Genomic DNA, 27,117 nt, shown 5'->3' with positions numbered 1-27,117 from the left:
TGATGAAGCACAATTATTCGTATGCTTGTTAACCAGAAATCCATAGTAAAATTCTGGGGAAAAAACTGGAAACAAGCTGACAAGCTGACAGTGCTAACCAGCACTTTAATAAGTCCATAGGGCATAGCCCAGTCTAGTGTAGGTGTGATTACCCAGGCAAAATGCTTTCTTCATTGTCAAGATGTGACACTGAACCAATACATGGTTAATCTCTTCATTATCTCTCCATCTTGACAAATAAATTGAGCGTCATTCAAACTTTTGTGTTGTTCTGTAATGTCTGAAATGTTAAAATAAGACCTTGTTGAATATTATAGATGTGCTGCATTACATAGGGCTGGAGAATTTCAATAGAATCTTGTGTGAATCCTAAATTGTGGGCTGAGAATTACTGTAGAAGTTTCTATCTGCGTTCTGAGTAGTTTTCAGATATTAACATTCAAGGACTCCGAAGTGAAAGGGATCCAAGCAAATACGACCTTACACATTTTCATTAAAAAAAAGAAGAAATTTCTAAACAGTATTTCTGTATAAAACTTCACACGTACTTTGTGCCCTATAAACTCATTTTTGAAAAACATGTCAGAACCTTATAATTGACAGCTCACAAAATATTATTAATTCCACTGTTTAGGTGGATAGAAAGGATTGTTAAGGATAAGAGAGAGGCTAGACTGCTCACAAAATGCATGGTGCATGGACAGATTGCTTTCTAGATGTTTTTGCAATGACTGTGCAGTTGCATGCTATTTCTCCTGCTCCGAAATGTTAGTTTTTAATTGGAACATTAATTTCCTCTGACCTCACTGTGTCTTACATGGTAAATAATTCCATTCACGTAGCACGCTCTAGATGGCAGTTATAAATACAGACAGCCGGTAAATGTTTGCCCCGATTTGATTTGCTTTAAAATATGATTTAAGCAGAGGCCGTCCACTCTTCTGTCCCTGGCAGGGATCACCTGTGATGGCCTCCATATCGGCAGGGGAGCAGATTAGAGGCCACCTACTCAATCTCCATGTGAGTCACTTGAGAACCGCCATTCTCCCAATGATGCTCGTACATTAAAATGTTTCGGGAAATTGAAGAGTGCCCCTGCCTTGGCAGCTCATAGCCGGGAAAGTGAAGAACCTGACCCAACCAGCTGGAGACACTTTCATGGTTTCCCAGAATGGATGTCTGCCTCTAGGCTTTTTTCTCACCGGTGCAGCCCGCGGTTTGCAAGGTAAAGGAGCACTGAGTCCATCTGTCCACATGGGAGAGAGGCACACGTGGGAGAAGGAGGTGCACATACAAACAAAGGAAATATACTTGTGTAGCATGCAGGTTTTTTGTTTTACTATGTCATTCCTTAAAAGGATAAGGCATAATTCAATAGCGTACTCAATCCTATGCAGTCAAATTTGACCATTGCCTGCCTGATGTACCTCTAACTAATCAGAACTTAAATGTGGCATTTTCCACGCACTGCTGGAGAGTACCACTAGCCACCTGCATGTACTCCTCTTATTGGCATAGCTCAACAAGGGAACCTACCTGTAATGAGATAGTACATCCATATGTGCTTCGATATATTATAATATTGATTTTCGGTCTGTAATGGCTTCTTTGCATCAATATGTACCTCCAATTATGGTTAAAATGATCTGCTCCTAATTATAATGTTTTCAGATAAACATTTAGAATGTGTTTGTTGAGGAAATGCAGTCTCACAGCAGGAAGCTGTCAGATATTAATGGTGTGTGCTCCCTACTGTTTGTTTCACGTGTGTTGCATGGCTTTGGTTGGTCTTCTGTGGCATAACTCTTGTTCTGTAGTTTGTATGTAATGGAAAGGTTAGGCAGAAAACCACTCTTCTCTAATTCAATGTGCACAAGGTCTATTCCGAAACAGGACTGGGACCAATCAATGGGATCCTCAGGGTAAAGATCGCTAGCATTTCACTGTAGGAATGTAATGATGTTTTGCCGCTTTCCGGGAAGAACCTTCCGGCACTTTCTAGTGCATCCTTGAAAAGCTCAAATATTTCTGAGCACTTTTGCTGCTTCCGTGGCCTTCTGGTTGGACACTCAAACCGGTAATTAAAATTAAGTCCTCCCCATTGCCTGGCACTAAGTAAGGATATGTATCTTTGGATAAGACTGCAATAAACTAGTGTCTTTCCAGAGGTAATTTCGTAAGTCTACCAGCATTATGCCACAAATTTAGTTTGTAACCAGATGGTTGCAGGCTTAAAATCGGAGAATAATGACAAACACAATACTTAATCTATATTATTGTTGAATATATATCTAGCTATACAGTATGAATTAATATATCATATGTAGGAGACTGTCCTAGGGAAACAAATTAATGTAATGATATTAACCAATATCATATTGAATGTGGATGGAGGCATTACAGTTTACTTATGTAAATTAGATGTATTATGCACCTGTTCTGTAATTGTACACACGGCTGCTTATAGCATAATCGCAATCAATTTGCTGATTACTGATTTGTGCTATTGTTTATATAAAATCTTTATGTTCTCATATCTATGTAGATCATTTATATAGTCAAATTCATAATTTCATTCAACTTCTTTCCAGTCAAAGTTTATTTTGTACTCTGAATTGAAAGCAATTTCCAATTGCATCCCTAAAAGGCACGCAAAATGTTATTATTATAATTTGATATTTAATTAGATTTTCTTTCATCATACTCCTTTTTTACATTTACGTACAAAGGAATGAGATTTGAGGAGATGCTGCAATATTCTGTACCCCTCACTGATGCTAGATTAGTTCTGACACTACAAATATTGCTTCATTTGATTAGATTGTTTCAAAATTCAATGAGGGATGAGCGCTAATCGAACAATTATGAGCATGTCCATTGAAATGCTTATTACATATAATGGGTTATTAATACAAATACGCCTTTTTGGCATATGCACATATGACGTGATGATTAAATGAAGGTATTTGGTCCTTGCAATATAACTGAATGTCATTAGCAGGATGGTAAGGTTTTGAATTTTGTCAATGCGGCCATGGATTTCTCCGCCGCTGTGTCTTGAATATGTCCTTAAAGAAGACGGCATCACGTTTACTCATGTGCCACGGGTCGCACAGCTGCTTAATTTCATCCTGGCAGCTTCTGTTTGCGTCTTCCTCTTTAAATCTCATCGGGCGCCACAGGCTGAATTATTCACTAGGGCTGTGAATTCATTGATTTGTTTGCTCTATCCTTATTGTTGTCTTTCCTTGTGCAAAGGAGGCACTGCCAGCCAAAAGTTTCATCTAAATTCATGGAGGCCCATCGATCGACGGACACGCTGGCAGAGGGACCATTTTTATTTCAGGGTGAGAAAAAGAAAAAGCTCATCTTTAAACTGACAGCTTTAGACACTTTGGTCTGCTGCACATGTGTCCTTAAAGGCAGTAATAGTTGTCATTATTTTAAGAGAAGCGGTCCTGTTAAATTTGGTGCTGGAATTATATCCATAATGGGTTCTGCAGGTTTGCAGTCACCTCCTAGAGGGACTGAAAACTGCAACAGACAGACAGCTGATTGCCTTTCAAAAATGAATTGGTACATACAATAAAACGACTGATTCATAACAGATTTTCTCAGACGAGAATTTCTCCAGAAGTACAGAAATACATAGCCTGCAGCTTCTCTCTCTTGAAGTGGTATCTTGCCGCCCAGAAGTAAAATAATTAAAATTGAGGATTGATCAATGCGGATGATATGTCCAAGAAAAAGTTTTTGGAACATTTTTTCATAACTTCCAAATAGTTTGTCCAAAATATAATTACATTTCAGCTTTTCAATAGATATTGGGAAATGTTTGAAACTTAACCCCAGGGAGAGTGATGGGTTATATATTTAGGATGACTTATAAAAGTTGCTTTCCTCAAGCCAGATACTTTTCATACTGTTTTTATATTCTCATCATACCATACTTGCGCATCTTAAACATTATATAGCAAAGGTGAAAGACCTTTAGGTGGACTGGTGTATTTCTAGTGTTTAGTATTTAATTGGAACACTTTTCCCACGGTTGTGAAGCTCAGCTAAATGTGACTGAAGGTCTGTTGGTAATTTATCAGCCACTTGCAGGTAACCTGGGCGACCTGGTGTCATGCATGTTCATGGCAGTATAAGACATAGCAGCAGCCCTCCAAATTTTTTGTAATATCTGAAATTCTGAGCAATTTAATCTGAGACAGGAATCATATTTACTGTCATATCTACTTACGATATCGCAGTTCATGTTCCTCTATGTTTTTGTACCTATGAATTTATATAATTTTGCCGCACATGGGTACAGAATTTACTCCCCAAGGCTAACGAGCAGAAATACTGCAGTCAATACTAATGTCTTCTGGGAATGTCTGCAATGCCTTGGAGGACATGTTGCAAGCAAGACGCAAAGAGCATCCCTTTTCTGAGTGATGTATTGACAGTTTGCACCAATGGCACATTGTGATCCATATCTCTTGAGGCTCCCAGTGGCAGCACACCATCTTAATCCTCTCATTAGTTCAGAGCCTGATAACACCACCTGACTCTGGTGGCCTAGTTATCCCAGCTCATAAATCTATGATAACAGTTGACTCAGTTTGTTTTGGTAGAGAGTTTAATATTTATAAATTTGCTGTAATGGTAATTGTCTGATTCTTAATTAATAAATAATTAATTGATTCTTTATTGACAATGTGTGTTAACATAGAGAGAATCACGTGATTGAAAATAACCTTTTATTTTTCTCTCAAGCAGACAGGCAACCTGTGAGATTGCCTCTGGTTCTCCTAGAAGGGGGTAGCTAGCACATTCCGGTCTCTTGGCAAGGTTTTTATCTGGAGTTTATCTGGAGACTAAATAATAATAATCCGAGGTCATTAGCATCATGTCTTCCTAGTTTTTGTCTCTGCCCTTGTGGAAAAGTGTGTATACAAGTCTTACTATGTCTGATTCAAATTAGAGAGGCGGTAAGCCCTCTCACTTTGTTATTTCTTTGCAAATAAATCATTATATATTGTTGTATATAAGTATATTGTTGTTTTATTGTGGATCTGTTTCATCAGATGATGCTCACCTGTGATATGTAAGGAGGACTCAAGCTTGATCATTTGTAATGTCTCATGACTGAAGGGCCTTTAAATTGTTTAGCTGCAGTAATTGTTGCTTGTTGCAGCCAGGGTGAAAATAAGATAATGTAGACATTACATTTGTGACAGGCTTGGTCTGTTGATACATTGTGAAGCAGATGTCATCATTTGTTCTCATTAAGAAAAATCAAACAGTGTAGAGATGGCATATCTTGTACAAATAATGCTGTTCAATGACCCATGAGTCAGCCTCCATTTTTGGCTCAGTCATGCAAACGCTTACAGTATGCCAGGCTAATGTTTTATGCTGACCTGTTTTATTCTTGAATATCTTCTGTTAACAAAACAAGACTAGACTTTGCATGGGAGTATTCATAACTAAATGATTTTAATAATATTGTATCCACAATATGAATCAAAATCAGACAAAATGAACCTTGTTTCTCGCTGTTTCTGCAAAATTTGGCAGGTATATATATATTTATATATTGCATCATATAGTTTTACAAACAAATGTACATCAAATACATAATAAATATAATTTTTGAGACACTGATTTTTTTTTTTTCTTCCAAAGACAAATAATTGATGTTAGTTTCTATCCCTCTGTGGGGAGAGCTGATCTTATGAAGAATATTCGTATTCTTCGGCACTACGGCGACCAAAATCCATCCAGCCCACGTAGTCTCTGTCTTTTATTCTGTGGTTGGCACTGAGGCCACTGGACCGGCTGTTCATCGTGGAGTTCCTGCGAAAGGACCCTAGAGGGGGAGGAAGGAAGGGGGAGATGTGTGTCAGACGGCTGTGGCATTTTAAAAGCATACCAGCACTATGGTACACGTTATCCATGTATAAAGATGAAAGTCATTTGGGTTAACGGCTTTGCTCAATGCCACATACGTACACAATTTGAACCTATAACCTTCTTTACAAGTCAGGTTAAAAGCCTTCATGATCACTTCTCAGAACTGTAGAGCGGGAGATCAATAGTTATAGGACTATGGACTTGGTAAGAGTCTGGTTTTAATTCCTTCAGGGACAGTGCTTTTTACAATTAAGTAAACATAAATCCAGGGAACTACAAGTCTAGCCATATGATAAGTGCTTGCTGAGAAGAAAAATGTATAACCAAAAAATGTGGAACTGACATCTTGCATAACAGTGCTGTGTTAACACTAATATTTCTATATTGAATTTAAGGGGTCCTGTTCTGCATTTGCCAGATTCAATCACGTAACGTGGTAACGTGGCTATTGCTGGAAAATGGACGTTGATGAACGAGGGGAAAACCCTTTTACGGTGTCATGGTAGCCCACCTACACAGTCAACAGGCCTGGAAAACAGTGGGAGACATGAAATCCATCCGTTACACAGCATGTAATTTATTCGTAGGTTAATTACCCTGACACAGCCATATGAGGGGAAACAAATCAAGGTCATCGCTAACGAGTTTTAGTATTAAAGCAGGAATTGAGCACTGAAATGAATCTTGCCGCACACCTGTCTGCCTTGGGGTGGTCCTCCAGCTTCTCCCAGCTAACAGGCAAAATAACTCTCCAAATGTCACGCAGTATCATGTGGGCCCTCTGCCACAACGATGCATGAGAGTGTGGGGAGAGCGACTTGTGTCAGCCGGGATTACACAACTGCCACATCTTCCCTACTGCAGCCCGTGGCAATCAGTCCCTTTGGTGGAGACACGGTGGATAGCTAATGGTGGCTGGGTCTCCATCCACTGTGGGTCCTGAGGACTCACTGAATAATTAACATGAGGTCCAGCAGGCCAGGCATGTCAATGGGCTTGTGTCCCTGCACAGCCATTTAAGTCCTTCGATTGGCAGCAGACGCCTTCCATCACATGACACAAGTCGCCGCCTTCGCGTAGCAGATCCGGCTACACCCAGGCGTAGCATCCATAAATATTTGATCCTCTGTAGCACATGCCTTCATTATCACAGAGACATACGAGGGTAATGGTTCTAGGATGAGATGACATTTAGTCTTGAGGGACCCGTCAAGATGTGTCTTGTATTTGTTTTGTTGCCGAGGAAGTGCACTCTAGGAAAAATGAAATGCCCCCTTTGTTTGGAGCGGGCATGTCTCATGTGAACTCATAGAGGCCTTCTTTGCCATCTTCATGACTTGGTCACACCTTCTTTCATCTTGCGGATGAAGAAAATAGCCTTGGGGTGTTTATTCTTCAGAGTATGCATCTGACAGACAGGTCTATTGGGGTTCTAAGCACATCTTTATCGATCCTCTTCAAGGTTTTCACTCTTTCCTTTCCTTCTGATCATTTCAACGATTTCTCTCCCCATGACAGTGTGATATCTGAGCCAGTGCACTGACGAAGGCTGTCATTTTAATTGAGTTCAGCCAAGTGCCAAAGTATGTGCTCTAGTGAATGTGATCCACCACTGTGCAACTACATTTGTGATTCTGTCAAGCAGTTTTTCAATGGTAAATCCGTTGATACAATGGTAAGTGCTCAGTGAAACTGGCACTACATTGATATTAATAAAATCTTCCGTAATGATAATAATTGCATATTGCATAAAGAATTAATTATGCATTCATGACATTATTATCACATAGAGACAGTGGCTTCTTGTGAGCTCAAAAATGGTCAGGCACAAAACTTTCCTTTAAACTATTAATTACATTTTCATTGATTAACAAGCTGTTTTTTTGTTAGAATGTAGGATATACTGTACATGTATTTGGCTTTAATATAGACAGGGGTTTTAGTTTAGCATTGGTGGTGTGCATAATAATACAAAGAAGTACAGTATGGTCCATAGCAAAGTGCTTCATGTCTCTTAACTGTTCAACAATCTTTGGATTACTGTCGAATACAAGCCTTCCATTTAGACCACAGGTAGCTGCAGTATAACTCTGACTGCTGGTTACAAAGTGCTTCCAAAGTGAAATGTGTTGAATTGAATCATGACTCAGATATAGGTGAATCACGGCTGAATGCTGAATGGCTGACTCTAGTGTGTATTCAGTTTAAACTCTGATGTCAATAACTGTCTTACAAATAATAAAATGGTTTGTTGGGGGAAGTGCTTTGGATTGACAGTACACCTTGTATCAAAAGATACGCTGAATCGTTTGATACCTTACACTGGTGCACCTTGAGATAGCTTTGCTCATAGATTTTCGATAGATTTCTCCCATAGTCCTGTCTAACAAATAGTTAACATGCTCTGGATCAAACACCAGGCTACATCAGCTCTGCTGCTTACAGGCCAGTCAGCATTGATTTCATTTCATTTGCTAAATATTCAAGGTACAATCATCTTCTACAGCATAAGGAATGTTTATTCCATACTTAGTATTCCATCTGATTTTTCAGAAATGGGGTTAAAAGTTGAATTACCTCTGCATGGAGCCACTGTAAACTGTAGTCTCACCCATTTATCTATCTGTAGAGTAATATACCCATTTAAGAAATAACAGTTACCTACATACAGTGGAACAATAACCCCTCAGCATGAATGATTTATTCAGCAGCATCTTACAGAAGCTTTAGTTGGGAATATGTTGGTTTCTTCAATAAAATAGATAGAATTCATATTATATAATTAGATTCTCACAGTAACTGGTATTTTTGTCCAGAACCAGGTCCATAGGCTTTCATGGGACACAAATGTATGCCTACTTATTGGTAAGATAAATTGGCTTAAATATGGGTATTGCAGCATTTTTCTTGAGGAGCGGGAGGAAGTATTTGTGGTCAGTGAGTAAGGAAGGTAAAAGCATTAGTGGAGGGCCGGATGCCGGTCCATTACTTTGTGGGTCTTTTCATAGTGCCTCTCAGTTTAAAAACGCACCACCGCTGTACCACGGACCCCATCCTTTCTGAAATCATGCCACCAGCAAAAATCATTTCTGGAATATTCTTACACATAGTCTCTTATTCATGAAGTAGTCCTGTGCTTTACTGTGCCAATACCCTTAGGTAAGACAGTTAACAATATCTAACTATCTACTTAATAGTCATGGAAAACTACTGGTTTATGCATGAATTAACATTTTCCTAAATGCTTCATGGATAATTATGTGCATCAGCCATTACACATTTAATCCATATTCGATCCTGGAGTTGTTTACAGTATGTTTAAATTATTTAGCCTGGACTTTCAGTGTGAATCACATGGATCAATAGCGGTCTGAATTTGTATGTGGTCATATAAAGTACACACATAAACCCTTTTTACATTAGGTTACACCAAACATTGGCATGGACAAAGCAATGGCTATAATGGCTGTGTGGTAATTACTTGATTTTTTAGGCAGTTGATGCTGCCTAAAAGATATTGTGGCAACAATATCATTTACAATGCAAGCCACCATTAGCTGCCTAGTGCACACATGTACACCATCTCTGTTTGAATGTTTGTTTTTCTAACCAGTATTAGAGACTATGTAGAGCATTTCGAGAATTGTTACAATTATTGCTATTATTATGATTATTATTATTATTATTACTATTATTATTATTATTATTATTATTGTTGTTGTTGTTATTACTATTATAAAGCCGTAGTCCTAATGTCAGCTGAAAGGGGTGAAGGCCTGTAGATAGCACAGCTACCACACATTGAATACCTGGTCTTATTTTAGCATCAAGGGGGGTTGGGTGTACAGAAACAATCATGGCGGTGAAACTGGGCCTCGCTATTAAAATAATAGTTTCAACTGAAAATATCAAAAGGCTTTTGTGTTGTCCCCCGCCCCCACTCGCCCTTCTATTTTGTTTCAGATGTGGCAGTGTGCCCACAAAATTACAAACAAATAATTGTGCTGTTTAGAAGGCACATGCATTTTTAAGTTTTGGCAAGTACTGGGGAAAAGACTGATCTTTGTAATTCAAAACAAACTGCGCTAGGTTGTTAGACAGAATGATGTTTCATGCAAAAGCAATAGAATAATCAGTGCCTACTGCCTATTATGGGACTGGGGCATTGCTTGTCATCTTTGTGCACGAGTGTCACTGAAAACATTTGTTCAGGCCACACTAGTACCATATCTTGCAAACCGAAACCTGTCTGTCCTTAACATTTGAAATGGATGAAGATAATTAAAATGTTGTTGCTTGGAAAACTGGTACCTGAATTATTTATATTGTGTTTGCCAGTGAGGCTGATTGTTAGACTGCGATTTGCTGAAGATCAGCTGATATATGGGTAATGGCTGCATATTAAAACATATTATTTTACAGTGATAGATAGATTTCTCTGACCTGCATGACTCAAGACTTCGCAGTAATATTCTCCCTGCCAAACAGAGATCTATTCTTGCCCATGGGCAGAGAAACGTAGGATCATATTTAATTGTCTGGTGTGTGAGAAATGCACCGTTTCCTTTTTCCTTGGCTAATTAAAAATGCATGGCAGCAACATGCTGTTTTTCACACACATCTTTTGAAGTCCACTCTAATGTGTTATTCATAAGGGGAAACAAACCACCAATAAAACAATCCTGTTTGATACTGTTTTACTATTTTATTTAAATGGACTCTAATTTATATTCCCCATAGGATTTAGCATCCCCCATATTTATATCCCCCCAAACCCTACCCTTGTTCATCAATTCAAATAAATCTTTCTAAAATTGGTGTCACAAAATATAGCGTCTGTTAACTACAGTGCAATGTCTTCAGTTGAATCTATCATTACAAACCCAAACTTTATTTCTTTTTCTTTTTCTTTTACAATTGTTAAACGAGATTTATAAAATTTGACAGCAGATATTGGCAAATCCCCTCTGGAGGCGTGTGCAATACTGCTGCATTTAAGCCAATTCTTTCTCTTGAGATGGCTGTAATTGTTTCAGCCCCACGATTCAAAGATATATGTACACCTGCTCCCCAAAGAAATCAGAGTCGTGCTAAGAAAGAAAGCACATGAAATATTTTTTGCACACCTAAGTATACAGCAGTTGCAAAGGCAAATGGAATTTGTCACAGAACCCTACTGTGGGGAGTGGGGGAGAGACTGTGGGGAGATTCTGTAATAGGGTAATAGTTGTGATTTTATGTATGTTCCTCATTTTCGATGTTAATTTTGAGCTGTATCACATCCAGATGGAATGATACTTGTTCAGTTCATGGTAATCCATTTCATCCTCATTGTTGTGTAGTGGAATGAATCAGACGCGTATCAGTTTCTATACGTTTCTATATTCAGGTAACGAACACCATGTTAAAAGTGTGTCGAGCCTCGGGGTTGTGAAATTGGCGTGCCCCACCCTTTATTGAACAGCCTTTTTAAGGGAGGCAATTCCAAACTCTTCAGCCTCGAGCCCCCAGGGGTTTGTCCGTCACGTCAGCAGCATATTAACTCCATCCAAACCTCACCCCAGGGCCCCTTTGTTCTCCTGCATTGTATTGCAGACACTTTGTTCTCGGTCACGCAAGCACACCCGCCAGCCTTTCAGCAGAAACCAAACTATTAAAGCGCAACCACTGAAACGCTGTTTCCAGCGCAGAGACTCTTAGCATGCCATTAAGTCAAGTGCTTCTCAAACAAAATATTCATTTCACAACGAGGCTCGGGCTGAAAGCGCTGTCGACTGTTAAGCGCCGTTCAATTTCAGGCCCCGCGTTGCTTATTGTTTTTACTAATCATTGAATTTACAGAACAAAATGTGTTTCGAAGAGCAGAAGTCATGCATAACCTGTTGAAACCTGGAATAGGTGTCTACTGCCTTCAGGAGCTACCTATGGGAGCAGCGCGATCGATAGAGTGAACAGAGTTAGAGACAGATAGTGAGAGAGAATGATCGAGAGCGACAGAGTGAGAGAGAGGTAGAGAGAGAAAAACAGATGGAGCCCTTTTGAAGCTGTCAGATGTTTTCTCTTCCAGAAATGTAACGACTCGGAGGCAGAGACTTTACCACATATCATCAATAATTCTCTCTGAGTGCGACATGCAGACAAGCTCTCCTCGGGACCCAGACAATTCTTTGTTTGCAATGTGCATTCCATGTTTTTAAGCACACAAAGAGACATAACAATACAGCAAACCCTTATGGAAGGTCATTCTTTACGAAGCGAATTCACACCTAATCGACTGAAAGACGGACGGACTGAAATTGAACGCCGTGCATCTGTAGTTCTACCTGGGCGAACGTGAATAAACACCCACCTTTCCTGGACATCAACCGGGCGAGCAGCTCACTGAGGTTCACCCCCTGGGTCAGGTCTTCGTCGGGGTGGTGGAAGGCCTTGGCCTGGCCGGTGAGGGCCGCGGAGCGGGCGTGGCGGGGGTGTTGGGACAGGCTGCCGTCCAGCTGGGGCGGGGCGGGCCTGCCTTCCTCCTGGAAGGGCGCGGTGTGCGGGCGACCCAGGCAGCTGCTGGAGAGGGCGGCCAGGAGCACGCACACTGAGATCCCACTGTTCATCGCTGCCAGGGTGGGGGAGAGGGTGGAGGTCAGCCAAGCACACAACCTTTACATGATCAAATGTCATTTAAATATATATATATATATATATATATATATATATGTGTATATATATATGTGTATATATATATATGTGTATATATATATATATATAGCTATAATATTGTGTGAAATACATTTTTGCTGATATTTGCAGTGATTATCCACAATGGTTTACAAATGTAAGGCAGTTCAAATGGCAGGATCAGAAGATGAACAGTAATGAAACTGCAAATTAGAAAATTCAGTTCTAATTCATAAGCCAACTGGAATATGTTACTTTACATTCCTTATTAGAAACACGAGTCTAGTCCATTCCAAGACCACGTTGATTTATGTATTTTATTTCAAAACCAAAGGAAGAAATCTCTCATTTATTTATTAAGTAATAACCCAGTCTCTTCTGTCTCCTTGTAGGAGCAAGAGGGTTAGAACAGCTTCTCTGTCAGTGCGATCCCAAAGGAAATGCTGGTCTCACCAGGCTGTATTCTGAGCATTAGGTCAATTACTGTCCAAATCCACAAGACCTGCACTTTCTGTGCCTAATGATAGCCTACTTAATTCTGGGAAGAAAGCCTAATTTCTCCAAAAGAATAGAAGACGAATTTAAGTCACTTTTGGAATATCTGACAAAAGAAATCTGCATTTGCACACTGGTCTCAACTCACAGCTTTGAAGCATAAAGCACATACTGCGCTTGGAATAATATTAATAATACAAACAATTTTAAATGATTCATACAATTTGGTCGGAGTCATTCAAAAGAACTACATGTAAACTACATCTATTAATACAATTTAAAACATGCAAAGCATAATGATTCAGTTCAATCTCAATGCATTTATGTCATTCAAGTCTGTGTGATTCATCTATTGAAGTTCATAGTGAAATAAAATAGTGAAAATGTATAAAATGAATACATTAAAAACTTACATTCACTTCAATAATATAGATCAAATATTTCAGTCATGAATGAGTTTTACATCACTCTCTAATTGTTGTCCTGTTATCACCACAACAAATGTTAAACTAAAATTCACATTCAATTCACGTGTCATTGTCTACAATTGATTGTTCCACATCTGTCAATTAATATAAAAATGCAAGTTGTATGTGAAATGGTTCTCCTTTGCTGCAGCATGCTCACCTAGACTTAAAAATGTAGCAAGGCAAGTGAAACCACACACTTGGGATGGATTTCTTAAAATATTTCATCTGAAGTATTATTACAAAACTGTCTCACATATAGACATCCTAAATCAAGCACACTAAATGTTCATGTTCAAATGTTCAGAGAATAACACAAACAAAACATCAGAATAACAAACAATTTAGTCTGAATTTGAAAATGAATCTCAACTAGTCAGTGCTCTGAAAGGGTCAGGCATGCAGAGTGCCCTGGTCTGGACGGCGTACCTTCAGTAGATGTGCAGTCAGAAGAGCCGAGCGAAAGGAGGGTCAGCGGAGACCAGGGAAACTTCTCAGAGGAGCGAGCGGCTGGCCCTTAAATACCCAGCGCTCGGCTACACGTCCTGACATCTGTTTGCACAGCGCTGACGCAGATGTGGGAGAGCTGCACGCGCACAGACGCGCTGCACGCTACGCGGGACACGACAAATTAGCGTCACCGTGGGGAACGCAGTTACCCACACACCCCCGCACGCACAACATTAGAAATGCGCGCACGCACACACACACATGCACGCACCCCCCCGTGCATGCTGAACATTACAAATGCACGCGCACACACACACACACACACACACACACACACACACACACCCTCACGCTCAACGTCACAAATGCACGCGCACACACACATACGCACGCAGGCATGGATACACACCCCCCCACACGCAAGCTCAACCCCACACGCAAGCTTAACATTAGAAATGCACGCACACACAAATACGTGCACACACATGCGCTCACACGCATACTCACACACGCACACACACGCACACACACATACACGCACGCACACACACTGTCCTTAGCCTGTGAGTCTGGGGTGTGTGAAGCCAGAAGTCCCACTGCAGTACTCAATGAGAGGAATCCTTTCTCTTTGAAACATCTCCCTCTCCCTGTCTCTCTCTCTTTGGCTGATTGGATAACAGTAATTGACTTCTGGCTAATGAAGAAGCAAAACAGACTTTTCATGCTATGTGAGGGTCTCTGTGGCATTATCTTAGATTGAGTAACTCTCATAACTGCAGACCGATAAGTGGCATTTTTGATTGTGCGTGCATTAGGGCAAGGAAAAGAAAGCCAAAGGACAAATTGCGTAACATTCCCATGCACCAAAGCGGTCCTCTTCTGATCAAGCCTTGGTGAATAATTATTATTATTGATGAGTCCCTTGACAGGCCTCGGTCTGCAGCTATTTAAGTGGGGGCAGGACCCTCTTTTCATGACGAATACACCAAGTGGTGATGAGCACTGTGTTAAAGAGCACTTTAAAGGGGAAAGCACTGGCTAGGTTAACTGGACAGCTAGACATTTCAGTTGAGCAGAAAATGTTTGTCGCTTCCTCTAACGGTAATGCCATGTACGTAAAATAACATAATTTCATAATTACAGTGAAAACCCACACAAACTATGACTTTATTACCATAACAGAAAATAGGCATCAATAAAGCATGTGTTGCATAAAGGGTCAGTTTGGATGTCTTGTGAAAATCACATGGAATAAACTGCACCGAGGCTTTAATAAAGATGATAATATGATCGGGAATTAGCACAGTAGATGTGAGCTTTGAGCAGCTGGTATAGCTTTGGGAAAGTGTCTGCATTGGCTGTGAAATGAGCTACTGCATCTGCCACAGCTAAAACAACAGTCAGTCACCAGCGTTAGTGACCTGCGCGCACGGTTTAGGCTGTACCTGGGTGCACATTGTCATCAATATTGATTGATTGATTTATCTTTTCTAGATCCTCATTGTGTTTCTTCACTACTGTGAAACCTCATGATGAAGCCTTAGGCTTTTGGTCTGATACAAAAAGTTATATGTTCTAAGTCGTTTAACGAATTTTGATATAATAAAATACCAGGAAATAAAAGCTGAAATTCAGATTTTTTTCATTTTTTTCATCTTTTGACTTCAAATTCAATTGTCTTCAGTGTATAGCAAAAAAAAAAAGGATTGACCTTGCTGTTCCAATACGTTTGGAGGCGACAGTAATTAAACCCATCCATCCATCCATTATCTGAACCCACTTATCCTGAACAGGGTCGCAGGGGGGCTGGAGCCTATCCCAGCATACATTGGGCGAAAGGCAGGAATACACCCTGGATAGATCGCCAGTCCATCGCAGGGCACACACACCATTCACTCACACACTCATACCTCTGGGCAATTTAGACTCTCCAATCAGCCTAACCTGCATGTCTTTGGACTGTGGGAGGAAACCGGAGTACCCGGAGGAAACCCACGCAGACACGGGGAGAACATGCAAACTCCGCACAGAGAGGCCCTGGCTGACGGGGATTCGAACCCAGGACCTCCTTGCTGTGAGGTGGCAGTGCTACCCACTGCACCATCCGTGCCGCCTGTAATTAAATCCGTTATTCTAATTAAAACTTCAAAGCTAGTATATAGCCAATGTAATATGTAGTAGTATGCTTTGACAAATAGTTTCATTACTGAGAAATGTAATAAGACCAATTATTAAATTATATCAGTGTTCCACCATTAAGTATGCTTAAGTATAATTACAATTCACTGTTGATTCATTGTACATTGTTCTATATGAATATGTTTTGCGTGCGTGTGTGTGTGTGTGTGTGTGTGTGTGTGTGTATGTGTGTGTGATGTGAGCCTTGAAACCCAATCTGGAGGTTACAGGGTAGTTCCAGTACAGTCTGTAATTTTGACAGTAACAATTTTTTTGTTTTGCCTCTGTACTCCTGCAAATTGGATTTGAAATGAAACCATGAATATAAGACTGTTGGCTTTAATATGAGGATATCTGGATCCATATGGGGGACACCATGTAGGAATTACAGCCTTTTTATACATAGTCCCCGTGATATTGTGTGAGAAAATGTACACATCAATTCTAATAATGTCCCTCAAACTCAGGAATTCAAAAAAGGAGACAAAACCCTGGTCCGAGAGCACGGCTGAAAAAGATTTTTGAGCCATACTCCCCACTCAAGCAGGAAAATCAAGCTTAATTTCATTTTCTTTGTGACTAATGACTCTTCTGCAGTATGGTGCAAAATGTTCCGAAATTGTTCATTGTTGAGGTTCTTGGGGCTGATAATGTTTTTTTTCCCTACATTCACCAGGACAATAATATATCACATAGCAAAATTATGTAGATTATACTGTATTTTTCATGCAGATCAGTACATTAAGCTTTTTACTGATAGTGAAAGCTATGGTTTGAAAACCCACATGGACCTTATGCTAGTTATATCGGTGCATTCCCAGCATAAATATATTGCAGAAAAGCATTTTAAAAAACCATTGTGATTCTTTCTGAGCAAGTAGCCATTACTGAACTTTTATTTTTCACTGATGAGCAGAAAGCTCACTATACAGTCCTTTACATATATATCCTTTGATATTTTATTTTATATGTACAAACATTTTTTATTTCACTTTATAGGTACCTTAGTAATTGTAATATTGGTTATAAAATTGTTTAACTACTGATGAATCTGTATTGCTTTTTAACAAGCACTGACAGTTGACAATTTGTTGAAGCGTGTGCTTGAGAAACCTATCAGCTAATATTAGTAAATGTAGCCTCTGGGTATTGAATTTTTTTTTTTTTCATCAAAAGCACCTGTGTAATCACACAGATATCTGTTAATGTGCAAATGCTTTAAGCAAACATCAGATTCATGCCAGGCCAGCATTTCAGATCAGGTTCTTTTCTTGGAGCAGGGAGACAATTGTATTGATGGAAAAGAGGCTTTGTCTCTACTGACACTTCAGAAAATGAATCCTCTTTGGACTAATTGGTCACTTTGAAAGAACACCTGTCCACAAATTTGCATATGAAAGAAAAAGAGAAAGAAAAAAAAGAAGACGACACTTGCAAATACAGCAATAGTAATGATGACCTTAGCAAAACATTTCTAAATCTGGAAATGTAGTAAATTAAGTTTGAATTATTTTGTCCACTTTGTTTTGACTTCCAGCTGTAACCACCTCAAGCAGAATCATGATTCTAACATTCCTCATGAGAAAATCTTCCTATGAGGGTGCTTTTTGAATCTCACTTCATGAACCATTTCAATATTTCTGAGATGATACAACGGTCATGGGTTTGATTAGAAGAATGGAGCAAGGTCATTAATGTAGGATCACCAATGAAATATGATTCATTTCTATGGCGTACCTACAGAGTAACAAAGACTTTGTTTGCCTTTCTGTCTCATGTGGAAATCTCATTCATCCAAGGCCAGATTTATGTATGAGTTATTCGTTTCCTATCCCCTATGCACTTCTCAAATATCAATCATGAAATACATTGTAAATTGATAGGTCAGTGTCATATTGCTCCCATTGAAATATTATCTTTATTTTTGATTATGTAGGGTACTCTAGTAAACAATATACAGTCAGTGAGAATGTTATTACATATTTATTAGACTTATTTTTTATCTTTATTTATTTCAGATTTTTCCCTTTTTCTCCCAATTTGGTTGCCAATTATACCTGTTCTATGAAAATGACCCATGTTGTCTAGGATACACCGCATGCATACGACCACATCCCCTGGCAGCACGAACGGATCTAACGATCCGGAGAGCGACATGCCTTCTCCAGGCCGCATCGTCTCCAACCGCGCCTGTGACTCCGAGGCGATCGGGGCGCTGTTGCTGTATGCGGCGAGCCTCCCCCTGCTGAGTCTTCCCCCCTCCCTTGGAGCAGCGAGGCAATTATGCCGCTCCATGTGAGCTGGCTAAACAGCATTGCCAGGACCGGGAATCGAACCCCGGTCCTCAAACCCCTTTCCACGGTCAAAGGAGCTTCAGTTAATGTTCACATCAACCATCAGAATGGGGAAAAAATTTGGGGAATCAACCATGAATGATTGTTGGTGGCAGACAGGGTGGTTTGAGAATCTCAGAAACTGCTAATCTCCTGGGATTTTCACTAGTCTCTGGAGTTTGCAAAGAATGGTGCAAAAAACAAAAATAAATCCAGTGAGCTGCAGTTCTGCAGACAGAAACTCTTTGTTAATGAAAGACATCAGAGGAGAATGGCCAGACTGGTCAAAGCTGACAGGAAGGTGACAGTAATGCACATTACAATAACCACACATTACAACTGTGGTATGCAGAAGAGCATCCCTGAACACACAACGTATCATAACTCTAAGTGGATAAGCTACAGCAGTAGAAGTCCACTAGTTTTAGGCATATATGACTAGATTATAGCAATACTCTAAAATATAGACTTTAATGCAGGTTCTACTAATTTATGACATTAGTTTAAAAATGGTATGCTACGCATTGTTGTTGGCAAACAATGTTTCACATCATCAAGGGATCCTTGATGGCTACGCAGAATCCAGTATTTCATTTGATTGGGAGTTGGGATTTTGCTGATTTAGATTTCATCAATTAAACTGTATTTTAATTTGCACGTCACTAATTGTGTTTTATTTTTGTTGAACTGCAAAATAGAACAAGGGGTCCATGTGGAGATAGAGGATGGGCAGCTGTAGCAGGAATCGCTGTTTGTGCATTAATGTGTGACTCACTTGCGTCACACAATAGTGTGCTTCTGCAAAGGTGGCATGGAATCAGCAGTACCAGTCCAGACTGATAAGTACAGCAGGGACCGCCCATGAGCACCCATGATGGAAAAAAACTGCACCATCAAACCAAGAGGAGTATGGGTATAGCAGAGGGCTGATATATTTTTTTTTATCTCCCTAAGCCAACAAGTCTTTCTTCTTACCTTCCTAAGCCCCGGCTGTTGGGATTTTAAAACATCAACCTTATGTTTGGGGGGGCATTAACAGGGTGTTGCTGCAAAATATCATGTGCACTCAGTCAACCTACCCAGTATCAATAAAGGTTAATATAATGAAATATTTTTGGGGGGTAATAAAAATTTTGTTTATGAGCCCCACTCAGATTATCAGTAAATTCATTCAAATTATAGCTCAACTTTTCGTTTGTAATTCAAAGTCTTTGCAGGCCATTTGGTGTTTATTAACTGGTGTTAATAATAGTGCCTGAATCACCCCAAAGCTCCTGGAAAGTTCCAAATCAGCTGTTGTTTCATCTGTTCCAACCTCTCATCTGCTCAACAAATAGGTACATGGAAGACAGACAAAGCAAATAAAAGCATAAAAGCTACCACTAATGGCAAAAAATAAACTGAAATATGGTAGCAATCAATCTCGATAAAAACCTAAAAACACCACAAATCCATTAATATCTATTTAAAATAATGACATCTTGCTGAATGACAAGCACCTTAAGTCTGTCGCACCGAGTACACACTGAGCATATTTCATATTTTATTTTGTCTAGCTAGCTAGCTAGTTGATGTGCAACCTGTAGCTATATTTCCATAGCCCCTCAACTGGTCTAGCTCCAGGCTGCATGCTAGACAAGCTAGCATCATATTAAGGGGGAACGTGAAACAATAACATTTTCCAAATAAATTCTCCCACTTGTACCTGAAAATGGTTTATCCTTTGTGAACAAAACAGCTCCATGTAAATGGCAAGCATTTATATAGTGCCTTTATCCAAAGCGCTGTACAACTGAATGCTTCTCATTCACACATTCATACACACACTCACACATTCAAGGCATTGACCAGCTCATCAGGAGTATTTGGGGTTATTGGTCTTGCTCAGGGACACTTCGGCACACCCAGGGTGGGATCAAACCGCCAACCCTCCGACTGCCAGATGACTGCTCTTACCGCCTGAGCCAATGTCGCTCCTATAGCTCCTGTAGCCCCTGTAGCAATTGTTGAATGCCCAGGCCACCCTACAATGCAAATTATACAAAAATCATTCAACATTTTCAAACCTGCCACTTTAAACTAGGATTCACTTCCAAGTCTAGAATTGATACTTAAAAATTATCATGAGGAACAAACAGCTTTCTAATGTTTATTCAATTCTAATGTCTGTTTAAAATAATCCGTGAAAACCATACTGCAAAGCACCTGTTAACAAATCATTCTGTAACAAGCAAACATTAATATATTAATGACACATTACTGAGAATACTGCCATATTAATATACAAATGTATGAATAGCCACAAGCACGACTCATAAATGTGCTCATAATTTCAGTTATCATTAATTACTAACTGAGGCAATTCAGGGACTGCAATGAGATGATTGTTAATAGTTGCTCAGCAGGTTGAGCTGAAAGTACATCAAATTACCATCATAAATGAACATACTTTTCAGAAGGTTGACATTTCTGTATTATAAATCCTTTTTTTGATTGGTCTTATCGAATATTCTAATATTTTGAGATACTGGATTTTTTTTTTTTATGAGCTGTAAGCCGTAATCATCAAGATTAAAACAAAACAAAAAAAAGGCTTGAAATATTTTACTTTATGTGGAATGAATCTAGAATATATGAAAGTTTAACTTTTTGAATTAAATTACAGGAAAAAAAAAAACTTTTCCACAATATTCATATTTTTTGAGATGCACCTGTATACAGTATGTACTACTTGTCCCCTTATGCTAGTGAGCAAAATGTGGTGATAATTGGTCAATAGGGCGCACGACAGTAATATATCAAACTTTTAAGTATTTTTTTCATTTCTCACTCTGTTTGAACTGCTGTCATGAGCTTTATGTCTTTGCGCATGTCTCTGCCTGCAGAGATCAATCATGTCTGCCATTTTGGATTTTCGATATTTTGCATTTTGTGAAAAACCTTTAAAAAAACATCTTCTTCTAGACCATTTGACTTATCAACATCTAACTGATACCAATTTCTTCAGTAGGCTGTCGTTTAAAAGTTATTATAAAGAAAGTTGATACTCCAAAAAACATGGCTGCAATAGTGAATGTGGGCATGGCCAACTTTAGCGGTTGGCGCACTAACTCGTGAGCGCTTTCTCCACTCTTCATTAAATTTGGTACATTAATGTACTGTATTACTCGATCTTGTGGAAGGACACCTACACGTTTTGGCCTCTCACATAGGGGGCGCTATAAGAAGCAAAAAGGTATAAATGCCTCTATCACTTCAACCGGTTGACCAATCAAGTTGAAACTTTGCATGCTATGTCTACGTGTCGGTCTCCAATATCCAGGTCTCCATACCTAAATAATTATGGGCACCATAAGCAAATCAGTTGCTAAGGCTGTCATGCACCCACTGACAAGTTTTGTTTTGTTTTCGACATTAGTCTGACAGTAGAGAGAAGAGCAAATTTCAGATTTCCAAACTGTAATTTTCCAAAAAAAAATAATGTTACACTGAATTTCTTGTATTTTGTTGAAGAAAGCAAAAGTAATATTGAGCCGGTCTGGGAGACAGCCAGAGTCTGCAGAAGAACTGTCACAGGCAATATCTTTGGTACAACCGACTAGCTGATTTTCTTATCAAACTGTAGCCCAGTGTACTTAAGACTATGATCGCAATGATTAAAGGTGAAAGATTTTCATTCATTTGATTTGATTTAGTTTTAACTGTTCACTGCTCTCTATAGTATATTTAAAACTGTTGAATCATTATTTTTTAAAGGATCTTTGCTTTACTGATGTTTGTATGTGCCTAAGACTTTTGCACAGTGCTGCTCACTTTGAGTACATGTATAACTACGTTTTCAGAGTAGTTTCCTCAACACTGCTGATCAGAAACTTTGTATGACAAGCATAAACACTTTTGAGTCCAGAGAGGCATACAGTCTTTCTAAAATGCATTCAATTGACCAAGATAAGATTTTTAGAAAAGATAATTGATACTTCACTCAATCGTTTTGAGGGTGGGAAGGTTTTCCCATCTGCACACTACTGTAAGACATAGAATTGTCTTAATATTTTATTGAGACAAATGTACTGGTGGCAAGGAAAGCCAGAAATTGGAACTTGTTTGAATGTCATTTCTTTGCTTATGAAACTTCAAAGTTTCAAAGCTTGTTCCTTTACAAGTTATGCTGTTGAGAGGGTGAAGGAGCAGAGAGTTCCAACAAAGGGACTCCTTCATAAGGGTATGTCCTTTGATCAAGCTGAATGGGTTTCAAAGGTCAAGAATGTGATGTATGTGCAGTCACTCGCAATTGGAGCCACTGGACTGTCAATGTCAACAGCCACACGTACAGGGAATGTTTCTGTGTGTGCAAGGAGAAAGATCATCTGAATTATTAACAACAACACAGAACTTCTGTGACAAGTCTGTGTAATGAGTGGCTCATTCATCCCTGAGTGCTGCATGCTTTCTAGACAGACAGCGACAAGAGCTATCCTTACCTGCAGCATTTGTTTGCTATAATTATGATGCTAAATAGCTGAAGTGTTCCCAGGTCATAATGGTGAACAGCCATGAGAGCAGAGCTCTTTACAATCTGTAGAGCAAGAGCCTTGTGGGGAACAGCTTTGCTCTGATCAAGCACACCAGAATCAATTATCATGTATTTTTAAGCCGTGTTACAATTGAAAGCCTGTTTGTTTAGCTCAGCATTAAGGAGCAAACGCAACAGAATGTTCTGCGGAAGAAGAAGATTTTGGAATTGAAACAATAATATCGGAAACACTTAAGTGAAAAAATACCAATCCAAGAGTGTACCAATCCAAATACAAACAAGCAAACTGAGGCAGCAGAGGTCAATCTATAATAAAAACATTATATTATAATATAATAAAGGCCTAGTAAATTGTTCCTCAACAACACATTGATTGTAACAAACACTGAGTCTGCTTTGTTCTCTTTATCGTGTGAAACATCTGGTCTAAATTTCCTTTCCTAGGTGATACACAGTATTGTTGCCACATTTCCTATGAATATTGAAATGCCCATCATATTAGTGGTGAAATTGACAGATATGTCATTACAAATAACTGGGGACTGTTTAATACATTCAGTTACTTGCAGACTACTCTACAGATTAAAGGGTGATATGCAGATACAATGGGCCTCATTTACCAAACATTCGCATTTTATTATCTTGCTAATGAGATGCTAATGCATGTTCTCATGTCATGTGTAATGAGACATATCCCATATCAACCAGTTAGCTAGGTAGCGAGGTAGATCGCAAGCTATTATTACAAGTCTAACTATAGGCTAGCTATTTAACTAGCTGGCATTAACATTGTCATTACCATTTTTCAGTGTAGCTAGAGTTAGCTAGCTAGCCTAGTGAACTCACTTTGTTGGGGTTTATGACTACCAACTGCATACAATAATGTTGCTCAACATAAAGGTCTCATGTTTTTTAGAACATTAGATTATCCTCATTCATTTTAGCATTGTATCTCTACTCTATGGACAATTCATTGTTGTAATTTAGAATTTTGAGGTCTAATTCACATGTAATAAAATGTACAATCATGCAATTAGAAAAAGCATGTATATTTTTTAGAGGTATCCATGACACAGACATGGCACCACAGACAATACCAAAATCAGTAGTAAGAGAGCCCATTACCATTGTAGTAGACCTGTGAAATGGCAATGAGATTAGTTTTGAAACAAGTGAGATATTGAGGTTTTCTATTTTCAATGGAAGAGCCAACCAACACAAACATACATGAGCGCTACCATGATCACTATAATAATGTATGGAGAAATGTCCATTGGCAATTCTGCCGTTTTATTTGTTAGTTTACTGTTTATTATTTATTTACCTTTACGAGCTCTTGAGAGGATTATATATTTGGTTACAATAATAACTATTTTCAGGTCATTATCACCACCACATAAGTGTTTTCTTTTATTAGCCAACATTTTGAATTCCTTATTCCAGCCTGATTTAGAAGCCATCCAGGCTTGAAAGTCTTCAAACACATCTGTTTGAGTTTTTCCAAGTGGTTCAGTTGGTAAGGGGGGTGGTGGCCTGTAACCTAGACATTACTGGTTTGAACCTGGAATGTGTAACAAGCCAATCATGCAGTGTCAGTAACTAAGGCACAAGATTCATTTAAACCTATCAGGGGTCAAATGGAATTCCTCTGGTTAAGATAGCACCAGCTTCTTGTTATGAAACATCAGGTGCACAGCGTTCCAGCTGCTGTAAGAAAAATACATGCCTCTCTCTCAAATTTTGCTAGCCCCTCAGTAGTACAGTGTGGCCTGCCATGTTGAAAGCAATTGTTGGCTTGCAGCAAATGCATGAGATGACACTTCATTTTCAGTCCTTGAATGAGTGCAGATACCATCGTGGTGACTTGAGCAACCCAGCAGCCAATTTCAAACTGAAGAGATTTATTGGAGCACCAGGTCATTGCCTCTATGCAGACTACAGATACACTAGAAATGAAAATAACACCTAGTATATTTCTTCTCTCAAGAATGTCCAGACCAATCCAAATGAATGACCACAAGATTCTGAGAAGATTTCTGCAGAAAAACAGATTGGAAAAGATTCTGGAAAAGATGGGGTGACATTGGCTCAGGTGGTAAGAGCTGTCGTCTGGCAGTCGGAGGGTTGCAGAGTTATCAATCCCGCCCTGGGTGTGTCGAAGTGTCCCTGAGCAAGACACCTAACCCCCAATTGCTCCTGATGAGCTGGTTGTTGCCTTGCTTGGCAGCCAATCGCCGTTGGTGAGTGTGAATGGGTGAATGAGAAACCTCAATTGTACAGCGCTTTGGATAAAGGTGCTATATAAATGCCAACCATTCACCATTTATTGAAGTACAATAGCCAGTCAGGTCACACACCTATCCCCAATGCAATGTATCATGATCTAGAATGATGCATATAATGGCAAAACTATTCATGAAATATTAACAAGCATGGTAAGATGGTTTTGTTATTCATGATAATCATCTGTGCTTTCCGGGATAAGTGTGCTTTAATCTCCATGAATAATTTGTGAAGTGATAAACAAAAAAATAAGCTATGATTGTTATAGTAAAGATTATACCATCATATTAAACTGTTCCCCTGATCATTGTTCAATTATATATATTGGTAGGTCTCTCACCCAGCAGTAATTGATTTGATACACTTGAATACTATAAATTGTGGGAGTTAGTTTTTTACTATAATGTGAACATGAAACATATTTTTTACATGAATTTGTATTAGGCAATTTGATCCTTCTTTCAGCTTAACTGGATCAGCTAAAACCTGTTCTGTGATACAGTTGATGGCCTTGGCACAGAAAATATGAGAGAATCCATATTGGAAAATTTAGATATTGAGCTATCAGGGGTTTAAAGCATGTGCCATTGTTTCCCCCAATATGATTTGAGTATTGGGTTTCCTATAAAAAAGGAGGCGTTTTGTTTGTGAGCTCTAAATATCACATGGCATCAACCACTCTCACCAAAACAATAATCATTTGCTTCAATAGAAACAAAGATAAACACACAGAACAAAAACGCCCATTCAGCACTTAAACCAAGCTCCGCAAGTAGTAATACATTAGTCACTAATAGCCTTTGGCTTGGCCATCGTTTTTTGAGTGCATTCACTGCGTTGTGAAATGAATTCTGCAATTACGTGAAGAGAGGTGCGGTACATGACTCATCGGCTGACGCAAGTGGCCCGTCTCCTCTCCGTTTCATTGTGTGTGATTTACAGAATTAAAAGAGAAGTTACAGATAATTAGAGGAACGGGGATGAGCTTTCAGGAGCTTCACAGGGAATATGAATGATCGAGAGAGAGAAAGAGAGCGAGAGAGACATTTAAAAAGAAAATCCACAATAAAGACAGGTAGAGAGTGCGAATGACAAAGGGAGGGAAATAACTGGAAAGATTACCCAAAAAAATTGGGAAAGACATGTAATAAAAGGGCAAAGAAAAGATAAAAGAAAGTAAGAGTGAGAGGGGAGGCATTGGGAGGAGAGCGGTTACGCAGTTTCTAAAAAAAAAGCATGCACACTGCAGGCCCCATCTGGGATGCAGATGGAACAGTGCTTGTGGCCATTATTCAACAGAGGCTGATGAGAGGCAGCTTGTTATTGACAGAAATAAACTGGGATTCCTTCCATGTTCATTTCTGTTTGGCAAATCTATTCAGCAAATTGAATTAAAATCAGAGAGGCACGTGCAAATAGCTTACATTTGACTCATTATCCAGTTTCAGATTTGGATATTTATTGATATGTATCTGCTTTGCTCTATGTTTAAGTTAGTAAGTACTACTGTATATGTGGGAATCTGCAATATTTAACTTGTGGTATAGTAACATAAGGTCTCGGTATGAATATGAACAGGTATGTTTCCTATAGCCTTTCATACTTCTTTAACTTTGTCATCACTCATAATGACAATACACATTTTTTGAGATATTTCATGGGCATAGTCTCCACTTTAACAAAATAATCCATGTACTGACCAGCTATCACCCAAAATCAGAAAATACTTTCCCCCCTCATCACATCTAGTATTAGACATACTACAGCAACTGAATTTATTGAATGTATATAATATATTAGAACA

At 39.1% G+C, this 27,117-nt stretch overlaps 1 protein-coding gene across 1 annotated transcript; it reads right to left on the bottom strand.

Annotated features, from left to right (window-relative positions):
- Positions 1–5,462: 5,462 nt before the first annotated feature.
- Positions 5,463–14,039, bottom strand: LOC133137295 (cholecystokinin-like). The gene is made up of 3 exons (XM_061255478.1): positions 13,965–14,039; positions 12,254–12,511; positions 5,463–5,860 (listed from the first exon to the last, which is right to left on the bottom strand). Exons 2-3 carry the CDS (start codon positions 12,507–12,509, stop codon positions 5,724–5,726), a joined length of 393 nt encoding a protein of 130 aa, XP_061111462.1. The 5' UTR covers positions 12,510–12,511; positions 13,965–14,039; the 3' UTR covers positions 5,463–5,723.
- Between the last annotated feature and the right edge of the window lie 13,078 nt (positions 14,040–27,117).

Source organism: Conger conger, chromosome 9 (genome assembly GCF_963514075.1).
Source record: "Conger conger chromosome 9, fConCon1.1, whole genome shotgun sequence".
NCBI classification, from domain to species: Eukaryota; Metazoa; Chordata; class Actinopteri; order Anguilliformes; family Congridae; genus Conger; species Conger conger.
Note: the sequence above shows the minus strand (reverse complement) of the source record. Positions and strands in the feature narration are given on the sequence as shown.

Coding starts and splice junctions, on each gene's coding strand:
- LOC133137295 (XM_061255478.1), bottom strand. CDS start 12,509: ATGAACAGTGGGATCTCAGTGTGCGTGCTCCTGGCCGCCCTCTCCAGC. Junction 5,861..12,253: donor CCGGTTGATGTCCAGGAAAG/GTGGGTGTTTAT, acceptor CTCCCCCTCTAG/GGTCCTTTCGCAGGAACTCC.